Raw genomic sequence first — 25,958 nt, 5'->3', positions numbered from 1 at the left:
AGTACGCGAATGATTGAGGCCGTAAGGCAATAGGGCAGCGAGAAATAGTCGAACGACGAGAATAGCAAATCGAGAGCAATGGCACGGTAAGGAATTCTCCGGCAGTGGGAGAACTGCCGGAGTCTCATTAATATAGGAGGGTAATCAGCCCGAAATTACGGACAGGTGCGCAGATGGCGGGAGAGAAAACCCGCCACCTGCTGGCGGACACGCGACGTGACACTAAGTTGCGTGATGTTACAAAAAAAACATTTCAAAACAGCAACATATTGTGATAGAGCATGTCATTGAATAACGATTTTCCAGTGAATAAGATTAGCCCTGTAAGAATTGAATAAGGATGAAGGATTTAATGTTTTGTCATGAATCGACCCAAATGGACTTGTCCAGAAATCAATACATTTGTCAAAATATTAAATGTTAATCAATTTTGACTTCAATATTTGCTTTTTTCCAAACTATGATCAAGTGGTGATCGACATCAGTGATGTTTTTCATCATATGTGAGTATAAAAGTGGTTGAAAACGTCAAATATCTTAAACGTTGAATAATGTCGTTGCTAATCACATTAAAACTTTTGAGATGCTTCACTTATTAGACTATCATGCGCAAGAAAGCTTGCAAGAACTTTTCCTGGTTCTGAAAATAACAGACATTTCTTTCGGCCTTTCTGTGTGGAGTTTGCATGTTCTCCCTGTGCCTGTGTGGGTTTTTTTCCGGGTATTCCGGTTTACACCCACGTTCCAAAACCATGCACCGTAGGTTGATTGATCACTCTAAATTGTTCGTCGGAGTGACCGTGAGTGCGAATGGCTGTTCATCTATGTGTCACATCTATCCTGTGATTGGCTGGCAACTGGTTCAGGGTATCCGAAGACAGCTAGGATAGGCGCAGGATAGGATAGGCGGATAGGACACGCCCGCAACCCTCGTAAGAATAAGCAGATGAGAAATTGGATGGTGAATGGATATATACACCGGGGATCACACTCGCCCCCCTAACATCCTCCACTCCATGGGGGCCCGCTTCACTATTTGCACAGTTATGAACATTTTGACATTTGCACAAGTAAAAATAGTGTACAAGTCGATAATAAAATTTATAATCATGAGTGTGTGCCCACATCACAACTTTGAAGTCAAACAGACTTTTTGCAACATTCTTAACTGTCATACGATTCCCCAAAGTAACTTAACCACCGGTAATTCAATCTCAAAAACAACAATTTGTTTCCTAGAATTCTGTTTGTGGCATGTCACATCGAGAATTGTAATGAGCAGCCAGGACAGAGATTTGTTTACGGTTGACAAAAATAAATCACATTTTCCATCACTTTGCCATCACTGGTACACTTTGGTCAAATGGCTCACCTTCTGAGGCATTTGACTGAAGAAGTTCCACTAAATTTAAGGCAAATTACACATTGTTTACAATTAGACATACTGTCATGAAAAAAGCCAATTAAATAGCTGCCGCAGCGATGTGAGTCACTCTCATGATGCCGTGGTCACATGTTGTGGTTGATGTTCTTAGAATCATTTCACCGCACTTTACCACAGCAATACGTAGTCATTTGACCTGAAATAACAGCTTCTAAAATCATTTGCTTTGTAATCAAGAGAATAGCATCTCATCTGATTTAGTGCCCTAGAATGGTTATCCCCAACCAGAATGCCGCACGGTAATGATCGTCACGTGTGCTCTGGGAAACTACACAATGTCATATTTCTTGAGCAGTGTATGCCTGCGATAGTGGGTGGCGAATGCTAGTGGTGAATGCTGGACCGTACATGTAGGAATTGATCTGTGTATCCACTTGACATATTTTTGTTCTGTGTGATTTTTCTTTGATACAATATGCGCCTTGGCTCAATAAAGGTCTCGAAACACAGCTTTAGAATTCTGGTGAATCAGAATTCCACGTTGTCACTTGACAAATGCAAGTTTACCTTTCACAGGAGTTGGACATAAAGCTGTTTCTGGACCTGTATTCCTTATTCTTTGTTTACGTGACTGATTGGTCTCTGGTTCCTTACAGGTACTCCAGTGAGTGACACTGTGTGCAAGCAATGCCCCGCCGGTCATTTCTCCGGCAGCCGCTCCTCCACAGAACCTTGTCGACCGCACAGAAATTGCACTGATTCAGGCCTGAAGACATTGAGATGGGGAACGTCCGCTTCAGACAGCATCTGTGGGAGTCAGGACCAAATTATGGCCATCGATTGTGCTCACCAGCACACTTTGTGCCACACAGGTGGGACCTTTAGGAAAGTTGGCCCATTATAGAGATCAGTTGCTGCCTTATATGCGTCATGATCCACACGGGTGACAAGTAAAAAATAGTCTGGCTCACCTATTTTTAGAAAGTGATAGTTTCCCTTCCTCATTCAGGTACATCCAAGCGGATGTATAGTCGACAACCAAATTAATTTATTTCATGCAACCACTGCTTGAAAAAAATGGAGTAAATTCAACTTGCCATTTTTTACAGTGTTCATGGTGAAATGATTTCCGTTATTTTTTTTCGAGGGGGTACCGTCATTTTTGTTCAAACCAGTTTCATGAGTTAAAAAAAACATTCTGTTGAACCACAGTTCAAAAGTAATGTCTGCTTTTCATTACATTTTTGATCATTATAACATTTGTCAGATTCAAGTTATTTCACAGTAGGTTTTTCTTTCTTTAAAAGAGAGGCACCAACAATTTTGTCCAAGCGTGTTTAAAAAGTGTTTCAATCCGCTTAAATATGTTTCACGTGAGTGGTAGAGGTAAAACTTCCAGTTCAAAACACAGTCAAATGGAAAGTACACTAAAATCGGAAGCAGAGCTTAGCTAACAGAGAGGGGAAAAAAAGTCAGTTGCTGAAAACAAAACTGTTTTGATTAGATTACTGGAAACCAAAATGAGGGAAACCATGTGTTGTCACACAATTTTGAATCACGACTGATGAGCAATACCACAAATGTGCTTCCCGAAATGATACTAAGTAAAATAGAGGCTGCTACGGGGTCAAATTTTAACATCTGAATCTGATACATGGTGTGTTACGTGCTACATTCAGGTTCAAAGTAGGTGGTTAATGTTAGGCTACAAATAATACATAACTATAATGTGCAATACTGCAAAGTATTCAAAAGCTGTTCAAAACTCGAGTATGACTTGGAACGTTATGATGTGAGGACTATCGGCATATTTTTACGAAATCAACAACAAATACAAAACAGAAGTGTGTCTCCGAGCAGTTAACATGCTCCATTCAAAAAAGATCTTGAAATGATTCATTACAAGGATTTGCTCTCTTGTTGCAGATGTGCTTTTGTGCGAAGAGGCGGTTTTCCAGTCGCTTGCCTCCCTGCAGCTGTCCTCTGTGCCCCTGGATCATCTGCTGGAAAGTCTTCCGGGCCGGAGGGTGGATGGCAAGAGCGTGGAGAGGCTGAAGAAGGCCTGTTCTCCACAACAGCAAGTCCTACAGCTGCTGCGGCTGTGGAGGCAGCAGAACAAGGACCAGGACAAGCTGTATGGCATCATAAAAGGTATTGTAAGATGATAAAGGAATGGTTCCTTTTTTGTGCTTTTTGTCAGTCCCTGAAGGAAATTCACAGGCTCATTTTGAAATTCTCACAGACTCACAGAAAAGAAAGACGAGTGACACCATGAATTGCATTTGTTCAGTGCAGCGCAGTGTAGGTTCGAAGCCAATCATAACAATTCCAGGACCACAGAAAAAGAATATAACAGTACTGATAATTATAGCAGTCGTAGTAGTATTAGTAGTAGTACTACCTGTCGTCATTGTCATCATCACAGTCTAAAAAATGTACATTAAGATGTCAAAAATCGTAAAATCGTCATCACTACGACTAATACTACTGTTATACTACCACTTCACCTCTAGAGGGGAAAACCCCCAAACATTTGTGTCTCTGTGCATGTTAGTAATATAATTTTGTGTTATTGCACCAAAAAGTGCAATAACACTTTAATAAACATTTATTTAACAATAAAAAGTACTTAGAAAATACAATAAAATAAAGCAGGTCATCTTTAACCTATGGTGATGTGTGACTGCGTCACCGGAAGTTGTTAGCTCTCAGCAGTCTGCAGTTGCAGCTTCTGATCAGAGTTGCTGCGCTATATCTTTTATCATTATCATTATTCTCACTAAGAGTTTGTTTTGTACAAGCATTGACATCAATGCTCCTCATTGACGTCCCTTTGCTTTTAGGAAGCAAAGGAGTCGTGAACCTCGTTAAGCTGTGCGTACTATTGTACGTATTTATGTCAATGAATTACATCAATTACATCGGTGCGAGCATTAGTTTGCTTGTCATTCCAGTCAATTTGACAATCACAGGCCATCCTTGGTGTTTGTCTTAAGGATTTCACTTCCTTATTTGTTGATCAATTTATGTTAGCGTTGCATAGTGACAGTCGGAATAAATGATATGCTCTTCCAGTAGGCAGCAGAAGCTGTTTGTTCAACCCGAGTATCCACTTTTAAGATTCATTTGAAATGGAAGTAAGTGAAGGGCTTCAAAATGGAATATCAACGCTAAGGTTTGAAGCGCTCACACTTTACTGATATATCAGGCGAATATCGGCTTTATTTGAAGGTATCAAGTACTCTCGTAGGCTATGTGTAGAGATGTCAGTCTCTGGTGCCCTCTTTTGTTTCACTATTAGGAAGTAAATGACATGCGGGGCTGAGAGAACTGCATCCATTTCTGTCCTCTCAAATGTTTACACGTCAAAAGTGTCTCGGTATCCAAATAATTAACTTCAGAAGCATCAAAGCTGTTTTTTTTTCCTTTCTCATACAGGCGTGAACCACTGTGAGCGGAAGGTCTCCCGCTGCAACAGCCTGAAAAACCTCACTTTGGGTGACCTCTTGGAGGTCACCAACAGCCTCCCTGGAGTAAAAGTTCCCCGGGAGGATGTGTCGGCGCTCGTGGCGACTTGTCTCCCCAAACAGTACATCCTGCAGCTCCTCCACCTTTGGAAGACGGCCAATTTTGACCTGGATCTAGTGAAAGGTCTATCTCACAGTCTGAGGGTGCTACGGAGCAAAGGGGCACCGCGCTACCTTCTCAAGGGCCTGAAGAAAATCAGCCGCATTATTGGGTCCACCTCCACACGCAAGACATATGAGAAGATGTTTGTTAGCATGCTCCAAGATGAGCTATGTTTTAAAACTCTTAAGCCGTTCAATGAATGAGGGCAAGATTTTGATCAGGCATGGGCATTTGACTACATTTACTTTATTCGACTATGGGGCAAATTAAAAAGACCACTTAGGTGTTTTTTCAGAAATGATTGCATTTTCGATTGGTCGAGATGATGGTCAGCACATCCGACTGTTCTGATATTTCATGGTTCAAGTTGTTCTCACTGTGCTAGCGGTATTCTCCAAGTGCTCTGGCTTCCTCCCATTTTCAACTGCATGTTAGATTAAGTGAAAACTAAACTGCCCATAGGTGTGAGTGTGAATAGCTGTTTGTCTAAATGTGTGACTGACTGGCAATCAATTCAGCTCACCTGCAGAACCCGAAAGAGGTCATGCGTTATAGAAAATGAATGAGTGGATGGTTGGGAGAAATCTCACTCTGTATGTTCTGAATTTCTGTTTCGAGTGTATTATTGAGTAGAATACCGGTTCTCAAAGGGGCTTGACTTCCCGGAGCTTGTGTCCAAGACCACATAGCAGTTGGCAGTGAATCAACAGCACATCTGCTGGTGGCAGGCCAAAAATAAAGCTTCATTTTGCCTCAACAAGACGTCAAAAATCTTCAGCAGAGACTGCCACCATCAACAAATGTTGATGTCAAAGTAGTTGACATGATTTTTTATGCCCATCCTTAGCTTCAATTCACAGTAATTACATAAGCAGACACATACTCACCAAGATTAGTTAAACTCCGTCCAAACATTAAGTGCACCTAAACAATCCCATGGATCCAATATAGGAGCAATAGGCCTATTTATAATGTAAAATTAACATTAGCTTTGTACATTTTTGTCTGAGGTCTGTTATTATTATTATTATTATTATCATTATTATTATTATTATCATCATTATTATTATTATTATTATTCATGGGTTGAGCAGGTTGTGCATTCCAACAGTAGGTCTCATAATGGCATAAATTCTGTCGGATGCCACTGAAGTAAGCTATAAGTATCTACACACATGATTATAATGTGCTGTTATTTGTGTTTCTTGTAATAATATAATGATACCCCTTGATCATACCCCTTACAGATTGAATAATTAATACACTAATACTTTTGCCCACTTAGTCTTTTAAGGAATTCTAATTATATGATGGTTTATTTGAGGCCGACCGCAACATAATCTTTGGGAAATATTCCATGGGAATTGTTTGAGTCTGTGAAAGGTAATATACGGTACAAACTATTTAAAATGTAAATAGTAATATTTTATGAAAAGTGGGCAAGCAAATTTAGTTTCGGGTTTTTTTCCTTTTTTTTTCTTTCTCGCTATTTGAGGGGAAGGATTTGATTTCAAAATGAAATCTAGGTAAGATCTATATACTGTATGTCCTTTGTTGCTTTTGTCTGCGACTGCTGGCAAGTGAAGCTTATAGGAATTTTATTTTGTAATTGTCAGCTTTATGAATGTACAACTGTTTTGTATTTAAAAAAAAGGGAAATTTAATTTTCCATTCTATGTAAAGGCTTGTTTTTTTATTGCTTGAAAAGAAATACTGGATTTTAAATGCTGCAAATTTTTGAAAGGATATGTGTTTTATTACGTTTTATTTGTTTTTTGACTTAATATTATGAACTCCGTGTGTGTGTGTGTGTGTGTGTGTGTGTGCGTGTGTGTGTGTGTGTGTGTGTGTGCGTGTGTGTGTGTGTGTGTGTGTGTCTGTATATATGTATATATATAGCTCATGTAACTGTAATGCCAAGTGGATTGTACAAAAGCATTGCTTCATAAAAGGTGGGACTTTTTCTGCTGTGACTCAACATTTCTTGAAGAGGTTTTATTCGCATGGAACACAACTAGTGCGTCAATACGGTCATGAATGATCATCAAGTAATATATTGCGGAAAATTTGTTGTATATTCTTTCAGCCACACAACGCATTGATGAATCATCAGCATCATAGATGGGGTGACTCATTATTTCGAGCTGTACATACAAGCAAGTCGGAAACCGAAACGTTGCTACTTAAAGTGGGACTTAGATTTCACATCTCACTTGTGATCTGGCTGACTGTGCCAAGCTTCTTTGCAGCCCATGAGCACAAATCAGCAGAGGCGCATTATCAGTAGGTTAAACATGTAATTTAGGTCCATATAAGTGCACACCACTGCAAACTACAACCACAATAATAAACTTTCTGTTCGCCCTTTAAAGTGCAAGGAACCAGTATTTGCACCTTAAACAATTCCCAATGAGGCAGAAGAACCATATGATTTATCCCAACCAGACAACAAAGAAATAATAATGGCAAAAAAGTTTGAATTAAATATAATAAAAGAAGATTATGTTTCATGATAATGTGTTTTGAAATCGTTCATAAGAATACGAAGCATGCAGTAGAGTTTGAAATACGAGCTGAAACCGTCTTTTGGCTTTTTTTCTTAAACTTGTGAGCAAGTATGAAATGATTCAATTCACTTCACAACAAGCAGCAGTTTGGCAGGTAATTTTTTTTTTAAGTGGCTTCTAGCTGTTTAATGCTAATCCCAGTTGGAGTTTACTGTCAAACTAAAGCCAAATTACATATTTAGTATTGAAAACAAGCATATAGTTTTGCCTTATTAATTTAATCATAGCTTGTAACACAAAAGGTGCAGCAACCCATGTAGAAAGTAGGGGTGTAGGCCTCTCCAATAAAAACAATTTCATATGGATCTCGATACATGAGGTGGGATATGATTCAAGGACGTTTCGGAATTAAATTCAGTTCGATTCAGTGAGATTCTCATTCAACGAGATATGGTACAGCTGAGTGCGAGATGGTAGGATGCAATTAATTTTTGTTATTGTTGTCACTTTTCATTCATACGAATGAACTTGTTAGTACTGTCAATGTAGCATTTCCTTCAAAGATAGAGCTCTCCAAAAAAGGACAATTTGATATGAATTTCAAGATATTCCAAGTGGAATAATTTGATTCAGTACAATATGATGCACTTGCATCTTTTAAATCAAAACTGTTTTTTCTTGCACCTCTAGTACAGCGTTTTTCAAACTTTTTGAGCCAAGGCACACTTCTTTCATTGAAAAAAAATCTTGCGGCACAACACTAGCTGAAAATGTGAACAAAACCCATTTATTTTAACAATTAACGTGTTATATTTTTACTATGACCGTTTTTAACATTGAAGAAGAAGAAGAATAAGAAGTAGCTCCCCCGGCAGCTGCACACCTGTTGGTCATTTGGTAATTGGTTGTATAAAAGGACTCCTGCCCGAACACTCAGTGTCGGGTCATTGTTGCGTCTCGCTACTGTCATGTGTTGCTGTTTGCTCTTGTTTTCTGTCATGTTTAGTTCATTGTTATGTTTTAGATTTAGTCATGGTTTTGTTGATACTTGGGACTTTGTGTGTTTGTCATGATTCGGTTTAGGGACCAAAGGGTGGCACTATAGGGCTACCCCGGCAGCTGCACACGTGTTGGTCATTTGGTAATTAGTTGTATAAAAGGACTCATGAACACTCGGTCGGGTCATTGTTTGCTCTTGCTACTGTCATTTTTGTTTTGCTGCAATCAGGTTTGTTTCAGTCATGTTTTGGTTGCTGTTATGTTTTATCTTCACTCATGATTTTTGTTTGCTACTTTGGACTTTGTTTGCTTAAGATTTAGTTTTCTGTGTTTTAACAATACACTTCTTCAAATACACCCTGCTCCTCTCATCTGCCTGCTTTTTGGGGTCCACTACCTCGCAACGTGACAGTGTTTTGGATTTAGTTTTCGTTGTTTTAAATGCAATTCTTCAAATACACCCCGCTCCTGCCTGCCTGTTGGGGTCCACCACCACCTTGCTGCGTGACAAAAGTAATCTCAAGGCATCATTGCATGATTTAATCTAAGATACAGTACTAAACATATGACCCCAAATAAATTGGAATGATGTGGAAAACTCATTTATTTTAGTAGTTTGATTGAAAAAAAGTATTCAGTGCAGAAAAATTTACAAGAATTTTCTTGCACCTCTAGTATATATGTCATGTTCCTGTTATGGGTCTGGCCGAGAAATGTGAGTTTCACGTCGATTCTATTTCGTTGCTTGGGTTCATCGTGGAGAAGGGCCAGCTGGGAGGCGATCCTGCCAAGATTAAGGCGGTGGTGGAATGGACGACACGCACCACGAGGAAGCAGTTACGTTTCTTGGGGTTCGCTAAATTCTACCGTTGTTTTATTCGTAATTACAGCCAGAGAGCACTTCCATTAACCCGGTTGACGTCTGTCAAAGTCCTGTTTAGGTGGGATTCGGAGGCCGACAGAGCGTTTGCCGAATTAAAGAAGTCATTCACTAAGCCACCCGTGTTGAAACACCCTAACCCTCATATTGCTTTTGTAGTAGAGGTGGACGCTTCGGATTCAGGATTGGGGGCAGTACTGTCTCAGCGTTCACCAGTCGACCAGAGGATCCACCCTTGCGCCTTCTTCTCACGACGTCTCAGTCCTGCTGAAGCCAACTATGATGTGGGAAATGGAGAATTGTTAGCCGTCGTGCTAGCCCTACAGGAATGGAGACACTTTTCCTTGAAGGAACTAGGGAGCCGTTCACCGTGTACACCGACCACAAGAACCTCGCATACATTCGCTCAGCCAAGAGACTAAACTCCCGTCAAGCCTGGTGGGCACTCCTGTTTACATGCTACACTTTCACGCTTACCTACAGCCCAGGATACAAAAACGTGAAACCTGACGCCCTATCTCGGATCTATGACCCAGCAGTCGAGAGCAGTGTACCTCAGAGAATCCTACCAGACCACCGCATCATTGGAGCGCTTAGGTAGGAGATTGTGTGGAGGGCCCAGGAGGCCCAAGAGGGAACCCGAGTTCGGGCTGGATGTCCTTCCGGAAGGCTATTTGTGCCCCCACATCTGCGTGCGGAGGTGTTGCAGTGGGGACACACATCTAAGGTGGCATGCCATCCCGGAGTTAACCGGGCATTGCATCTCGTCACTCAGCGGTTTTGGTGGCCTGAGCTTCATAGCATAGATGATATATATAAATGTAATGTTGTACATCTACGAGTGCTACACGAAGATGTGTTTGTATCATGCTGTCATATATATATATATATATATATATATATATATATATATATATATATATGCGTGTGTGTGACTGATTCAGACTGAAACTATATATGAGTTTCACTTTTCAAATTGAACGACTGAAATAAGTCAACGTTTCTACAATGCTAATATTTATTTATTCATTTGTGAGACGTAAGTAACTATTTTCGTCTTTGACAATGATTAAAGGTGACGCTTGAACTTCTGTTTTTTTTTGGACACATGCCATGTTGTCTTACGTGCAGTTGCGCATAGTCAGGAGTTAAAACACTTCCCATTATACATCGAAGTAGAAGTGGTTTGACCTTTCGAGAGAAAAGTAATTTGTTCCCTGCTCGCCGCTATATAAGTGTATGACAAAGCATCCCAGTGCACGCATGATATACTCAACATCGATATGGTAAGTATAAAATAGCGTTGCGTTCACAGTCACTTGTAAAAGACTAGAAACAGCAGCCTCTTGTTTTCGAACGTGTTCTCCTCAGCTATCCTTGTCATCCCTTCTGTTGCTGCTACTTTGTGGGGTTCACTGCTATGAATCGGCCGCGGAGTCGCCTCTCACTTTCGAGTACAGAGATCCGTCCACGGGGGAGACGCTCGCGTGCAACAAGTGTCCGCCTGGCACGCACTTGTCCGCCTACTGCACGGCCGCCACTCAAACGCAGTGCGCGCCGTGCAGAGGCGGACACTTCACGGAGCTGTGGAACTACCTGCCAAAGTGCCTGTACTGCAACAAATTCTGCACCGGCGACAAGGAGGTCGAGACCGAGTGTGGACCTCGCAACAATAGAGTGTGTCGCTGTAAGGAGGGCTACTACATGACGGAAGACTACTGCAATAAACACACAGCGTGCGCCCACGGATATGGCGTTCTTACTAGAGGTGCTTATTTTAATTATTTTCAACGTTTTGGGTAGCTAGTAAATAAAAAGGATATCACTTATAAATTATGGGACAGACTCTTTCGGCTTTCAGATTTTTTTTGCTGCTAAAAATTAAAATGTAAAAATAACTACAGTATCTATCTACTGTATCCGTCCTTACATCCACCCCGCCCTGCTCTCTTTCTCAGTTTAATGAATTGTGATTTACAAAGGTTAGGTTTACATTTCACAGCATTTTTTTTTCTCATAGACCTTCCTTTCATTTCATTCATTCTTGGTTCTGACAGCATGATACAAACACATCTTCGTGTAGCACTCGTAGATGTACAACATTTATAATCACATCCAACCACTGTGCATGTAGCACTTTTTCCAGACTTCTTGGTACAACTGTACACCACACACTGTGGCATTTTCATCGTAGATACAGAAAACGCCATTTGTCCGTTTCTTGTTCCTCGGCAGATTCCGTGGGGAATAAAGATTTTGTACTTGCTCAGTAAATGAAAGGTCCTGGCATACCCCACTCATGCTGCATTAAAAAAAAATCGGGAAGTCCAAAATTAACAGCTTCCACAAAGGAAAGATGATGCACCCTTACTTACCAAGATAAGTCATCCTGCCCCTCAACAACTTCAAATCAGAACTTGTTCTCCAGAGAAATTAGTATGGCAACATGGACGAGCAGTATGCAAGTCTGCCTCATAACTCAGGCGATCTGGATTTGAATGTCAGCTCAGACCTTATACTGTGTGGAATTCGCATGTTCTCCCGAAACTTGCGTGGGTTTTCTCCATGATTCAAAAACATGCATGTTGACTGCACTGTGAATGTGTTCATTGGTGGTAAATTGTTGTTTATCTTTATTTGCTGTACAGTCAAGGATTTGCCCCGCCTCTCGGACAAACTCATCTGGAATTGGCCTAATTCAGTGACTGAGAACAAACGATAACTAAAGGCTTTTGTTTTTTAGGTACATCACAAAATGACACAGTATGTCAAATGTGCTCCAATGGTTTCTTCTCCGCCTCTTCCTCTGCAATGGAGTCATGTGCCAAGCACAAGGAGTGTGTCAATGGGCAGCTTGTGCTCCTCAATGGCTCTGCAGCCCATGACACGATATGTGGCCTCTGTGAGGATATTGCAAATGGAGGTATTTTTTTCCCTGTATGTAGGACCATGTAACATTCTTGGAGTCATGTTTGATTTGACTCATTTGTGAATTTGGTACATACTGGTACTTAAATTGGGACAAAAGTTTTTCACTTTTTTACACAGCATGTTGACAGACTTTACTAAAGGCGCTGCAATTAGTGATGATGCCGACTGTGTTTTGTTAAAATCTGAAGATTTTAGTAGAGCTCAGACCTCAGGCAAAACAATCCTCATTTGGATCAGCACCAAATGTTATATTTACATCGACAAATTCCTCCTAATAATCCTAGATATACATATTTAATACATCAAAACTTGAAGAGATTCTTCGTTGGTCATGTGAAAATTGCAATCTGACTTATCTAACCAACAAATACACATTGCTGAATTTACTGGTGGAAGTATTAAAAATAATCCTGGATCCACGTCTGGATTGCACCACCAAAATTGATTGGATTCATCCCTGGCCTTTGCCCAGTCCCTCCCCCAATTAGCATTGTGGTCAATGTGTAATTTTGCTATTTAAAAAAAACAAATGAATTAATGAAGATCCCCCAACCCCCATGCATTTGTCACAGCAAAATTGAATGGGTTATTCTTTGTCCTCTCTCACTATGCATTGGTTTCATGTGTTTGTAATCTTACAAACAAAAAACCAAAATATATGACCTCCTTGGGGGAAGCATTCTGAATATTTCTGGAGTTGACTAATTCTTTGGCTTTCCTTTCCAGGTGAGCTTCTCAGGACCTTCTTGTCAAGATTCTTTGGAATGCACAGAATACGCTTGAGTAAAATGATGAGATTTTTAAACAGGTGAGCCTTCACCAAAATCTAATACGTTCTCAGAAATATTCACAGCAGGTTCATTGTAGGATTTAACTCCTTCTCCAACAGATGTATCGCTAAGTCAGGGCTGGAAAGCCGCCCCTTGCGCTTCTCCTTGACTCAACATCAGCTGCGGCCTCATTTGTTGCATCTAATCAGAAACTGGATCCAGAACGCCCCAAACAAGGAGCTGGAGATTCTACCACGCATGCTGAGGGTTTGCCGGCTCACGTCCATGGCAGAGAAGCTGCACAAGAGACTCAAAGTGATTGAGGGGCAACAACCAAACTGTACCTTAACACATTTATTCTCATTTGACTAATGTCTGTACATTTCAAAATGATAACATTTTCAACAGTAAAATGTGTTGCGATTGTAATTGTATAAGCTGTATTCCTTGATTGATATCTGAAAAAGCTAGGACTTAAAGGGAATCTGAATAAATATCAGATTTTTCAAAAATTGCAGTGTCAGATGTTATTAAGACTCTCAAAAACAGTGAATAATAGCATTTTCTTTTTTAAAATCATTTCACCAGGAGGAATGGGGCACATATAGATATAGCATTAGATCCTCAACATTATATTGATTTTTTTAAAACAATAAATACCAGGAACCGCATATGCTTGCTTGTGCTCCTCACAAGGGTCATGGGACTGTAGACTATCCCAGCTGTCTTTGGGCAGGAGGCGGGGGACAACATGCAAACTCCACACAGAATGGCCGGGGCCGGAATCGAACCCTGCACCTCTGCACTGTGAGGCCCACGCGCGAACCAGTCGAAAATGACTTTGTGCACTTCGTGTTGGTTGTTTAGCTACACTGAAATGTTATTTTTTAATGCAAGAGACCCATTTACATTTAAAAAAAAAATACTGTATTTTGTTTGTCTGTTGGGAAAAATATATTTTCCGAAAATGAAATATATTAAGAGCACATGTTTTCCATGTATTTCGTCTATACTAAAATAGCATTTTTGTCTTGGATCTGGTTAGGACGTGCGTGGTCCAATGTGCCCCCCAGTAGCACTGATGAGAATGGGATAAACCTGTTTTTTTTAATGAATTAAGAAAAATAGGACACTTAAGTTCATATGCGAGTCAAGGGAGGTGAGTGAATGAAAATTTCAGCTATTTAAAATGTACTTGAAACAAGCCAGAAAGACATCTGAGACATTTACAATGTTAATTACTAATAATCAAAAATCGCTTTTCAATGTCGAATCATTTCAGCATACTTTTCGGCTTTTGCCACCCGGAAGTACGTGCGACGTCATGGTTAGTTGCAAAACGGAGCCCCTTGCAATTCTCCTAAACAACACAAGATGTCACTCTCCCCTTTCTCTACTTAATTGATTGTCATGAAGAAAAACGCAACCACAGCAGACATGCGTTTACTCTACACTGTTGTTGTCTTTTAAGGTGATTAAAAACAACAACTCTTGTCAAACTATACTTCTTTCGGTTTCAAAATAATGTTAGATGATAACTGTCGAATGGAAGGGCTTTAGTTCACATCGCCTGAGGTTTGGACTTTGTAGGAGCCGTAAAACTCAACTAGATCTCTGTCTCTGGTTCTCCGTGTAGCAGCAGCTTGCCTATAGTCCCTCTGACGCCAGGCAAACCACCGCCCCCCCCCTTGCCACGCCACTATCGGCTCTCGGACTGTCTCATCACCCGCCTGGGAGGGGCCGAGGCTCCCGGTCTCCACCATTGGCTGCCGCGGAACTACCACCGACAGCTTTACGGTAGGAAGACAGAGACAGAGGATGTTGTCCCATCGTGCCTCCGGAGATACGGTACATCTGGGCTCTGCCGTGTACTTTTTGTGTCTCCAGCTCACGTCATCTTAAAGCCGCTTAAATCACAAAGCGATGCTCTCCACCGATCATCACCGACTTATTGTCCGGACACTGCGGGGGGAGAGGAGAATGTAACCGGCAAGAGAAGCACCGGCGAGGCGGCAGTGTGGTACCACCTACGACTTGTCTTTCTCCCTTTTTTGCCTTCATTCCGATCCCAACGGTGGGAAAAACTCCGCGTCGTGTTGTTTGGATACTTAAGTGTGCACAAAATGAGCGAGGACGTGTCAGAGGTCCCCAAAGAGCTCATGGGTGAGTAAAGCTCATTTGTGGCCATGTGTTCAACCCTCTTGTCAGACCCACGCGTGTGTGTGTGTACTTGTCGGTGCGAACGTACTGTGTTGTTCCCCTGCAACGCTGCAAAGCCGCTCATTGTGCCGGACAGTGGCAGACAATAGTACGATTGTCTCAGTTTGTGTGGCACTACCTTAACTATGTAGAAGTCATGGAGAGATTCCTTTTGGATGAGAATTAGATTCATTGACCCAGAGAGCTGTTTTGATTTAAGAATATGGAGACAAGTGTCGTCGACAATGTACACTCGTGCTTATTGCACACCTGGGTCCTTTTACAAGGCCCAAAAGGTGCAGATGTGTTCCTAAGACAAAACAAGTCTGGAGTTATTAGCATACAAAAGTATTTATTTTCCAAGGACTACTTTTGAACCTGGAAAGGTACATTTATGATATACACGGTGTTCATAATCTCTGTACACATTTACGACAACATCAAGCATGTGGACATTAAAACATGAGGATTTTTGTTTTTTGTGCCTTTTCTGTGGGAGCTTTAGTTGCACAAAGCATTTGAAAAAGTCCCTGTAGCTGGTGCATTTCTTGCCTCATGCACAAATTTAGAAATGCACAGGCAGATGTCTTTCATAAGTAATCCCGTAGTTTTGCTGATTCTGCTTATCATTTTTTTTTCAATAAACCATGATGCACATTGTGCTTTTTCTTGAGTCATATTTATTAAGTTTGTATTCACTGTTCTTCACATAACCCATTTCATCCACTTGGTATCTGGAATACACAGAATATGAATAAATACTTTTTAATTCAATCTGATTTTGATATCTCACTGTTGATGGATGAGATTAAGTGGTCACACTGTACTTTTTCATTAATCTAAGGAACCGGTGTCTAGATCAAGACCTCCAGGGCCAGAACTGGCCTACCAATTCACTTGATGCTGCCTGTCAGTCCCAGAGTAAATATCTCCCGAGCCTTATTTGGACGCCTTGTGTATTTAAATGACAAAGCATAGATTCCCAATATCTTATCTCAAACTACAGAACAAACAAAATATCCAGCAGTTTTGTTGGTAATAATGGACAATCATTCAAATGGAGAAGAGTGGTGTAGATTTGGTTTCACAGATACAAACTCTGATGTGTCTTTACAAATGCAGCTCCGTAATGAAAAGCCATTTTACGTATACATAAAAGAAGTGAAGCCTGTTTGTCGTGGCTGTCTGCGCAGGGTCCACAGTTGCAGCTTTAAAAACTCACCAGACTGGCCTTGTGAATGTGCTGTGCTTCTCCGACCTATTTATGCTGTTACATTGGACATTTACTTTTCCCCCAGTTGTGTATCTGTGTGGTTAACTGTCTTTGTTTGACCAAGCAGTTAGTATTTGACACCTTGGTGCAATCTTAGGCAGGCACAGGCACTTTCCATCCCATCTATGGACAAACACTTCCTCCTTTTAATGGGGCATGTGGTTTTCAGGAAATTGTATGGAGGCACTTCATCAGAGATGACTTCATTGGCTATATTAGTTCGTCTTCTGCACTGAAGCTTTTATTTATGGTGTCGTATAAGGAAATAATCCAAACTGTCATGCAGTCATTGAGCACACGAAGGAATTTGTCATGATCACGTCATGTTGTGTGGGCGATGACCACTCTTAGGAACAATCGTTCACTGGTGACAATGATTCAGCATCAGGCAACATTTCCCTCCACCATCTGCTTCCAAGCAATGCGATTAGAAAAATGCCACACAAATGTAATCTTCTATTCACTGTTTCTATTTTACTCCAACTGTCCACCTAACATTGAGATGTACACATTTTGTCAAGTTATTCGTATAGCAATTTGACTTGTCTCATTTGTCCTTTTAGGATAACTGCCCTTTGGCCTATTTTCTTTGACATTCTTGCAGCCAGAAGACCGTGGCTTAAAAATGATCATGTTTACATTCTTGGGCACTTTCATTCTTCCAGAGGTGTTGTTTATTTTGAATCTTGTAAACCTACTCAAACAAACAAGAATGTAAGGTCAGTCACTGTGTTAATTTATATAGTTACGTATTGTCATACTGTTGAGTATTTTTTAAACATTGGTCTATGTTCATCTCTTTTAGGATTTTACATAATAGACATAAGTTAATAAAATAATGAACTGCTCTTTTAATTTCCTTAGTCTTCAGAACTGGAGCTTTAAAACGGGCAGTTTAACAATAGTAAAACAAAAATCTTGATAACTATCAAGATTGGACAACATGAAGAAGAAATGATCATTCGCTCAGCCCTACTAGTGGCTTTCCCTGAGCATTTTGAAAATCTGTCAATTCTTGTTCACGTTGTATATGGTAACAAAAACATAACCTTTTCATTGTGATTTACGGAAGGAGTGCCTTTAAGGTATTAAGGTTTGTAAAACCATACAAACAACATCTACCAAACCACAACCACACCATTCCACTGTAGTGGGTTGGTCCCCTGAACAAAGGTGTCAAACCCTATTATGGTAAGGATGACTTGTTTTGCAATGATTTTTAAATTTTGAGACTGTGCAAACCTCAACTTTTGATGTTGAAACACACACATAACAAAATAAATGGACTTGTAGCGATCCAGTGCCTTGATACGGTTAAGATATGAATGGCACAATTAACAGAAAGTGCACCAATTTGTATCTGCTAGGACTCTATAAACATGAGTCAATTTGAGCTTGAGGTTCATTTTCCCAATTAGATGAAGTGCACATGCCTGTAACTCAATCTACAGGGTGTCTGTCTGGTAAAATTAGCACCGCTGTTTCAGATGAAATTCATCAGGGATGGAAATAAAATAAATATATCAGATTCTTGCTCCAGCTCATTAAAATAGTGTTTCCTGTTGCGTAGACATACACATTCTCTACATAAGAAAATGACACCCATGTTAGCCAGATGAACTGTTTTTAGCGCGTACCCTAATTATTTGTTTGCTTTTGATCCAAAGACGCCTGTAGGCAAGGATCCCGCATGCCAGCACAGATGTGCTCAAATACATTCTCCCTCAGAATGGATGAGTGGGAGTGTGAAGAGCGTAGAGAGGCAGCTGACCCACTTCTGCTCTCTAGGCCAGCTTGCCAACTTTGCTGCTTTTCCTGGGTGTAAACAATCAAACTGAAGGGAGCATACGCTGCAGAATACACATGTCTGAGTGCAGTAGTTTCCGGCACATTTGTATTGCTCTGTCAAACTGCTATTCCAATCAAATGGAACTTCATAGTTGACGCTTTAGTAAGAGTAGTACGCTCTTTCCTGGGACAACGGTTGACCTTCTGTTTGTCCACATTTTGCAGAACTTTTTTTCCCCCCATGGATATTAAGTTAACCTTGTTTAGCTATAACCTAGTGTCCCCTTCCAGTATTGCTCGGTCACTAGGTATAAGGTGTTAGTTTATAATTTATCATCAGTCGTTATAACCTAGGCCCACTGTCACCCTAGCATCAGTAGTTGGACGGTGCTGTATGGTGTTTTATAATAATTATAATGCATCAGTTTATATAGAGCTCTTTTTGGACACTCAAAGATGCTTTGCGGTGGATACATTACTCATGCACTCACACATTCACACTGGTGGTGGTAAACTATGTTGCTTAGCCGCAGCTGCCGTGGGGCAGGCTGACCTAGTGTCTTTGTCAACGTCACATGACTCGGACAGAGCGGGATTTAAACAGCCAGCCTTTCAGTTACCATATGACCCACTCTACCACCGGAGCCACGGCCACTCCGCTTCGCCTTCGACTTGATGTGATGTTAGGTTGTGAAAGTTGTCAATGGAAAGTAATTTTTGTGAAAAATGCTTAGTTGAGAGTAGCTTGCTGCCTGCAAACAAAGAGACACATCACACAGCAGAGGTCAAATGTGACTCTCAGTAATGTGATTATTGTGGTTAAATGTGTACAAAAGCGGGCTGTTGGCCCACTCAAGGCTGCCTGAGATGCGTACTTTACTGGCAGGCAGTGCGACACAATGGTCCCTGGTTCCAGCAGTGGGCCATCAGTGCACTTGTGGCTTGCCAAATTACACTACCGTATATTCAGGCAGATGAGCTCACTTGCTGGATTTTTCTTCTCCTTCTAGCCTGACTTTGACCTAACACTTGTGTCATGGCTGAATTTTTGTTGTCTTGGGACCGTCGAAGCCCCTGTGGTAAGACATTCGGCGTCCGGGATGCTTCACGACAGTGATGACGAATGTCTGGGAAGTTTTGCAGGATAGTGTAACATGTCCAAGCCGTCCCTCAATTTATCGGCATTGACCAATAGTGAGATGGAGCGAAAAGCCCATTACGCACTCTGAGCAGCATGGCCTAGCTCCCTTTTCTGCTGAGATATATCTCTTGGGAAACAAGTGCAGGTTCACACAGGTGGTGTGCCAATGTAGTTACTCCTGAAAAGAAAAATGTTCACCTGCGCACACCCATCGAGTTAAATCGGTGCAATATAACTACACTTGTTTTCATCTCAAAAGTTGAAGAACACGCTGATGTTTTTTGTTGTACAGTTTTATGAACATTCATTCATTCATTCATTCATCTTCCGTACCGCTTGATCCTCACTAGGGTCGCGGGGGGTGCTGGAGCCCATCCCAGCCGTCTCCGGGCAGTAGGCGGGGCACACCCTGAATCGGTTGCCAGCCAATCGCAGGGCACACAGAAACAAACAACCATTCGCACTCACACTCACACCTAGGGACAATTTAGAGTGTTCAATCAGCCTGCCACGCATGTTTTTGGAATGTGGGAGGAAACCGGAGCACCCGGAGAAAACCCACGCAGGCCCGGGGAGAACATGCAAACTCCACACAGGGAGGCCGGAGCTGGAATCGAACAATGATTTTCAAAAAAAGGTCTTTGCATTCCATGTTTGATAGCCGAGTGGAGAACCAAAAGAAAAGTATGTGCTTGCGCTCTGTTTCAGGTGCGTTCAGTGACGCCTCTGAGTCTCGAATATGTATTAAAACCAATTTATACTTTACACATTGTTTTACGACAGATCACTTTGGACTGCACGCGTACCGCAAATGCACACACTGTTCATTCAAGAGTTTTGAGCCATCTGGCTATCTGAGCATTACGTACTTATAATTGATATTTGAATGATAAAGATGGAGATACTGGCAGATGGACACCTGCTTCGAGGAGCACTTGTATGAAGACATCCGCAGTATTCCAATTCAGCATTACAATAAACAGCGAACACAGGAGCGAGGTTTCTTTTCACTTTCACGGGGTCGCCAATTGGATTAAAAACGCGCTTGTCGGTGTGTTAATTGCTGGGGATGCGTGAAAGAATCCTGACATGAACCCTGAAATGCAGCATGAATGCAATTGCATAAGCATCTGTCATCCACGCCAAGTCTAAAGCTCTCTCCATAGGCACAATGCAGAAACTATGAAAGCATGAAAAAGAGTGCAACTTTCACCTACAATATGGAATACTTTTCTTCTTAGCCAACTTTTCGGTCCTGATCGTGTGGCGCCATCACACAAAAACGCACACAAAACAATATTTTTGCAGTTTTACTATAATTTTTTTCACTTAGGTTAACCTTATATTTTTTAACTGAAAATTTCCTTCATTAAAAGTAAATAATGCACAATTTCTAATGACGGGATTGAGAAATAATTATTGGCATCCATAATGGCAGCCTGCCGGATTGCTACAGTGCAATACATTATTTCGAGAGCACTTTCACAACAGCTGCAGCTGAAACAAAGCGCTTTACAGTACATTTAACATAAAATCACAAAAATAATACAACACGGCAAGGAATAGTTGTTCGGATTGTCTTTTTTGCCCAGGTTTCATGTGATGTGTTATATTTACTTTACTTTAAATGCTATTGTTTTGTACAGCACATTAAATAATATAAATGTAACAACTACAGTGCCATGAAAAAGTATTTGCCCCCTTCCTGATTTCTGTGTTATTTGCATATTCATCTGATTTCAGTTCATCAAACCAATTTTAATATCACACAGAGACAACCCAATGAAATACAACATGCAGTTTCTAAATGTCTATTTAGACAGAAACTCTACAACTCTAACTGTCCCCCATGTGCTCACAATTGCCCCCTGAACCTAATAATGGGTTGTGCAACCCTTGGCAGTTATAACTGAAATCAAGTGTTTGCGATAATTGTTCGTGAGTCTACCACATAGCTGTGGAGGAATTTTGGCCCACTCTTCTTCACACAATTGCTTCAACTCCGCCATATTGGAGAGTTTTCGAGCATAAACTGCGCGTTTAAGTTTACACCACATATCTCAATTGTATTCAAATCCAGAGTTTGACTTGGCCACTCCAAAACCTTAATTTTGTTTAGTTTGAGCCATTCAGAGGTGGACTTGCTGGTGTGTTTCGGACCTGCTGCATGATCCAAGAGCACTTGAGTCTGAGGGCGCAAACTGATTTTAGGATGTTCTCCTTCAGAATTTTTTGATAGACAGCAGAGCAGAATTAATTTCTCCATCAATCACAGCAAGTTGTCCTGGTCCTTAGTTAGCAAAGCTGCGACAGACCATCACACTGCCCCCATCATGCTTCACTATTGGCTTAATGTTCGTTTTATCAAATGCTGTGCCATTTTTACCCCAGACATAACGGGCCGCGCATCTTCCAGAATTATCAGTTTTTGACTCATCAGTCCATAGAATGTTTTTCTGAATGTCTTGAGGATCATCAAGATGTTGTTTGGCAAATTTGAGATAAGCATAAGTGGTTTTTTTTGGACAGCAGTGGTTTTTGCCTGGGAATTCTCCCATGAATGCCATTTTCTTTGGTTCTTTTGCAACCTCCTGGAGGAGTTGTCGTCACACTCTTTGAGTAATTTTAACTGGTTGACCACTCCTCGGAATGTTTGTCACTGTTCCCAGTTTTATCCATTCGGGGATAATGGCTCTGACCGTGGTTTGCCGTTTCCCCAGAGTCTTGGAAATGGCCTTGTAACCTTTACCAGACTGATAAATTTCAGTTCTTTTTTTCTAATTTCTTTGGATCGTGGCATGATGCATTTGTTTCTTGAGATTTTGTAGCCTCCTCCACTTTGTCTGACAGATTCTGTTTTTCTGATTTCTTGATTCAACAAATGTGGTGCTAGGGTGTTGTCTGTGAATATGACCTCAGCTTTCCCAAAACCGTCGTTAGTCACAGTTACATGATTTAACAAGTTAGAACAATTACTTTTTCACATAGGCACATGTAGTTTGGGATTTTTTTTGTGTGCCTTAATAAATTAAATTGACCTTTAGAAAGGTGAATTCTGTATTTCCTCGGATAGTCTCTGTGATATTAAAATTGGTATGATGAACTGTAACATTTATATGTGATAAATATGCAAAGAACACAGAAATCAGGAAGACGGCGAATACTATTACACAGCACTATATTCCTATATATGGTGTGTTATTTGAAGTGGTATAGATGAAAGAGGAGAGAATCAAAGGCTCCTTTCGCCCGTGGATTAGAGTCGTCATGATCACGGCGTGCATGACGTCACACACTTCTGCTCCAAGCTAAATTTGGAAGCAAACAAGCAGCTGTAGCATCCATTGATGAATACAGGCATTGCAACGGTCAATTCTTCTTTTCCGGATTTACATCCCCTTCAATTACAGGCGCCGGCTTTCATGTTTTTGTCTCTGAGTCTATGAATCAAATACTGCATATGCCAACACTGACTTTAAATTGTTGTCTTTTTGTGTGAAGAGAGCATGCGGGATGCGGTAGGGAGGAAGGTGAAGCTGTCGCTGAGGAAAAGAGTCAAACTGGAGATCAAAGGCGACAAGACAGAGAACCGAGTCTTGGTGAGTCAACTGTTGCTGCTTTTCCGTCTGCACAAAATAACTGTTGATGTAATGTCCACCTTCTCATCATCTGTTTCTTTAATTATACTGTGACATTTTAAAATGCAGGTGATATTCAAGAGAATCAATCCCGATTGATACTGCCAACATTATGTAATGTATGTAAACAACCAAAACATTTGTAGTTGTTGTTAATTCCATTAATCTAAATATCATTTCATAGTAACATTGAAATGAAATGAAAATGGAAAAAAACCCGCATCTTTGTTTTTAAATAATGACTTCTTATAGTCATTAGCATGGTCATAATATTCAGATATTATCCAGTGGTGTGCATTTTGTCAGAAATGACGGAAGGTCTGACAGTCCGTCACTGACAGACTCCTGTTTCGTTGCCTGTCTGCCGACTGATGGATTTAGTGCGGACGGCAGCGATTTTCGGTCGTCACCCAAACCTTTTGTCACTAACCCAAAAGCAAAGACGACTTTAGGTTAATAATGTTGTGTGGCACTTTACAGACATATCTGCGAGACCGTGCTGCGTCATTGTAGCCTGCTAGCTTTCTTCATGAAAGGTTGGCTGTCGCGAGCGCTCTGCTCCTGCGGTGCAGTTTTAACTTGACTCAACTTGTTACAAAAGAAATATCTGTAGAGTGGACAGGGCTGTAGTATTCCAACCCGTGTTGAATCAGAAACTCAAGGAGAACATGTCCTTGCCACCTTGGTGCGGTAACTGGAATGGTAAGAAACACAAAATATGTTTTTAAAGATATTTTTAAATTAGGTCAGATAGAAATGAAATGCATTAGTTTTTTTCTTAAAGACTGCAGCACTGCACTTTGAGATGGTTTTTGTCTGAGTAATTGGCTGGATATACTTCCTTGTGGTTGTACTGTATGATGTCACTGTATTATATAGCTAACGTAGCTGTCAATATTGTCAACCTTTAGTCAAGACCGATTTATCGGTCTCAACCATTCCATGATAAACAAAGCTAAAATGATATACTTGGTTCAACTGAGGTTAATATAGTTTGGATTAGTTATGCCAATGGTTCCATGTTTCAAATTTAGTTACATTCAGTAGTCCAAGAAGCTTCATTATCTTTCTGTCCCTCATTGACTTGAAGTGCAACTGCCAGCTGTTAAAATTAATTCTCTGGTGTCTTAATACTTTGGCATTCATGTACTGAGTAGGACTTTGCACACATTGTTGGAAAGCTAACAGCTTAGATGATGTGAAGCAAATTGGCAGTCATTTATTAAAGGACTCAGTTGGGTGTGAATGACATAAATGAATTTGCATGCGTGTCGACAGCAAGTACGGTACGTTTATTTAGGATTTACTTAAGGCACATTCAAAAAGTCATTGAGTTACTCTTGACTTGGAGCCAAATAGCAACAGTGGCTCGGACCATTAACTGCCATCGTGCAGTCGATCAACTGACTGCATAAATAATGCATTCCTGGTGGATTATTAACAATCCACCTCTTGCTTCTTGGGCATTGTCTTAAAGATACAATAAGTCGGTTGAACTGGTTAATAAAAATTATTCCACTTACTTTTTGACTCAGTTTTCACATTATAGTCATGTTGGAACAAAAAAGGTCTGTCTTCTCACCGTTTGAAGGATTCGACTGCCCCAAAATTTGGATTCATGGCAATCTAAGGGGATTTGGCCAATCCTTGTTTATTATTATTATTATTATTATTATCATTATTTTACTTGATTAAGAGATGATGACTTTGTCCATCGACTGCCTTTAAAAAACAAACGAACAAAAACTGCGAAGAATGACAAATAAGGTCATCACACAAATATTTTCCCCAAGTCATTCTGTCATTGTTAGAAACAGCATGAGTCATCTAGGGACATTAGTAGAAAGGATGAGCTTTACTTTCACATTTCCTGCGTTTGCTAAATGATCTGGCAGCTGTGCAAAGTGGGAGGCCTGTGGCAGGGAACGAGTTGGTGTGTAAGAAAATTGGACTTGTCAGTTATGTAGTGCTCTCATTACTGGAGAGGTAGTGGGTTTTATACAGTATCACAAAGAAATATGGCCATTGAAGACTGGGAGACACAGTAATATCAACACCATTTAAAAGTGTTCTTGTGTTATCTGGGAGAACATGTAAACAGAGGAGAAACAAATGTCTAACAATGCAAAGAAAAGGCAATCTGTGTGAGGATTTTCAACGAACTAAATTGTGGTATTTTATACAGGCACACAGCAGGAGAATGTCCCAGTGATTACGTTGCTTGTCCTCACTCAAATAAACAATGGGCACTTGTTGCTGTGGAAAATACAGAAACGGACTCTGGAATAAACACAAAAGGAAGGCAAACATTTTCAGGGAATTCAAACTAGGAGCGGAATGGCGTTTGTTGATTGTCAGTTTGAGACAATGTGAGCAATTTAAATGTAATATATGGAGTTCTTTTTCAAAAGACTAGAATTGAAAAATTAGTATTATATACTGTATACCTGCAATGTTATAAACATTCATGTTGTCAAAAATTCGAGCAATTTATTGGCTATGAATATTTTCAACGTATGAAATCCCCCAATTCTACTTAACTTAACCACATACCTTTTAAATATTTTTTAAACTTTTATAACTCTTATAGCTTAAGGGGAAGAAGAAAAGAATGTCCATTCATCTCAGGGAGTGGCCATTTTGCCATTTTCTGTCAACTGAAAAAGATATCCCAGTTGCTCTGGGCGACCGATCACCGGTAACATGTTTTTTTTCCTTTTTTTTTTCATATGACATTCACAAGCCGACCCGTGATTGATCCTCACCTAAACATGCAGTGGAGGTCCTCCAAAGCTAACATTTTATGTTAACTGTTCTT

At 40.6% G+C, this 25,958-nt stretch overlaps 3 protein-coding genes and 2 long non-coding RNA genes across 12 annotated transcripts in view; 3 read left to right on the top strand and 2 right to left on the bottom strand.

Moving 5' to 3' along the window:
* LOC127600882 (tumor necrosis factor receptor superfamily member 11B-like) overlaps positions 1-6,977 on the top strand; it is a 28,392-nt gene extending 21,415 nt beyond the window's left edge. For both annotated transcript variants that reach the window (XM_052065769.1, XM_052065768.1), the window contains exons 4-6: positions 2,041-2,256; positions 3,311-3,535; positions 4,823-6,977. In XM_052065769.1, coding sequence (XP_051921729.1) covers positions 2,041-2,256; positions 3,311-3,535; positions 4,823-5,217 — 836 coding nt within the window. In that variant the 3' untranslated portion in view covers positions 5,218-6,977. The remainder of the gene's footprint in view (positions 1-2,040; positions 2,257-3,310; positions 3,536-4,822) is intronic.
* Positions 1-25,958, top strand: part of LOC127600853 (F-actin-uncapping protein LRRC16A-like) — a 692,893-nt gene that overhangs the window by 625,111 nt on the left and 41,824 nt on the right. For 6 of the 7 annotated variants that reach the window (XR_007962432.1, XM_052065703.1, XM_052065701.1 and 3 more), the window contains exons 1-2: positions 15,063-15,264; positions 23,004-23,101. Coding sequence is in view for 6 of the 7 variants with exons in the window: in XM_052065703.1 (XP_051921663.1) it covers positions 15,225-15,264; positions 23,004-23,101 (138 nt within the window). In the remaining variant the exon portion in view is untranslated. Of the gene's footprint in view, positions 1-15,062; positions 15,265-23,003; positions 23,102-25,958 lie in introns of those variants that run through there. The other variant, XM_052065699.1, reaches the window with a different exon arrangement.
* LOC127600904 (uncharacterized) lies at positions 8,751-9,013 on the bottom strand. Its single transcript, XR_007962438.1, has 2 exons — positions 8,926-9,013; positions 8,751-8,820 (listed from the first exon to the last, which is right to left on the bottom strand). It is a non-coding gene; the product is annotated as an uncharacterized LOC127600904 (long non-coding RNA).
* LOC127601220 (tumor necrosis factor receptor superfamily member 6B-like) lies at positions 9,217-13,607 on the top strand. Its single transcript, XM_052066282.1, has 7 exons — positions 9,217-9,371; positions 9,462-9,701; positions 9,884-9,997; positions 10,699-11,168; positions 12,144-12,323; positions 13,058-13,139; positions 13,221-13,607. The coding sequence occupies exons 1-7, from the start codon at positions 9,217-9,219 to the stop codon at positions 13,471-13,473; spliced, it is 1,494 nt and encodes a 497-aa protein (XP_051922242.1). The 3' UTR covers positions 13,474-13,607.
* On the bottom strand, positions 14,971-16,588 carry LOC127600903 (uncharacterized). Its single transcript, XR_007962437.1, has 2 exons — positions 16,447-16,588; positions 14,971-15,063 (listed from the first exon to the last, which is right to left on the bottom strand). It is a non-coding gene; the product is annotated as an uncharacterized LOC127600903 (long non-coding RNA).

This window comes from Hippocampus zosterae, chromosome 5, assembly GCF_025434085.1.
Source record: "Hippocampus zosterae strain Florida chromosome 5, ASM2543408v3, whole genome shotgun sequence".
In the NCBI taxonomy this organism is placed as follows: Eukaryota; Metazoa; Chordata; class Actinopteri; order Syngnathiformes; family Syngnathidae; genus Hippocampus; species Hippocampus zosterae.
Note: the sequence above shows the minus strand (reverse complement) of the source record. Positions and strands in the feature narration are given on the sequence as shown.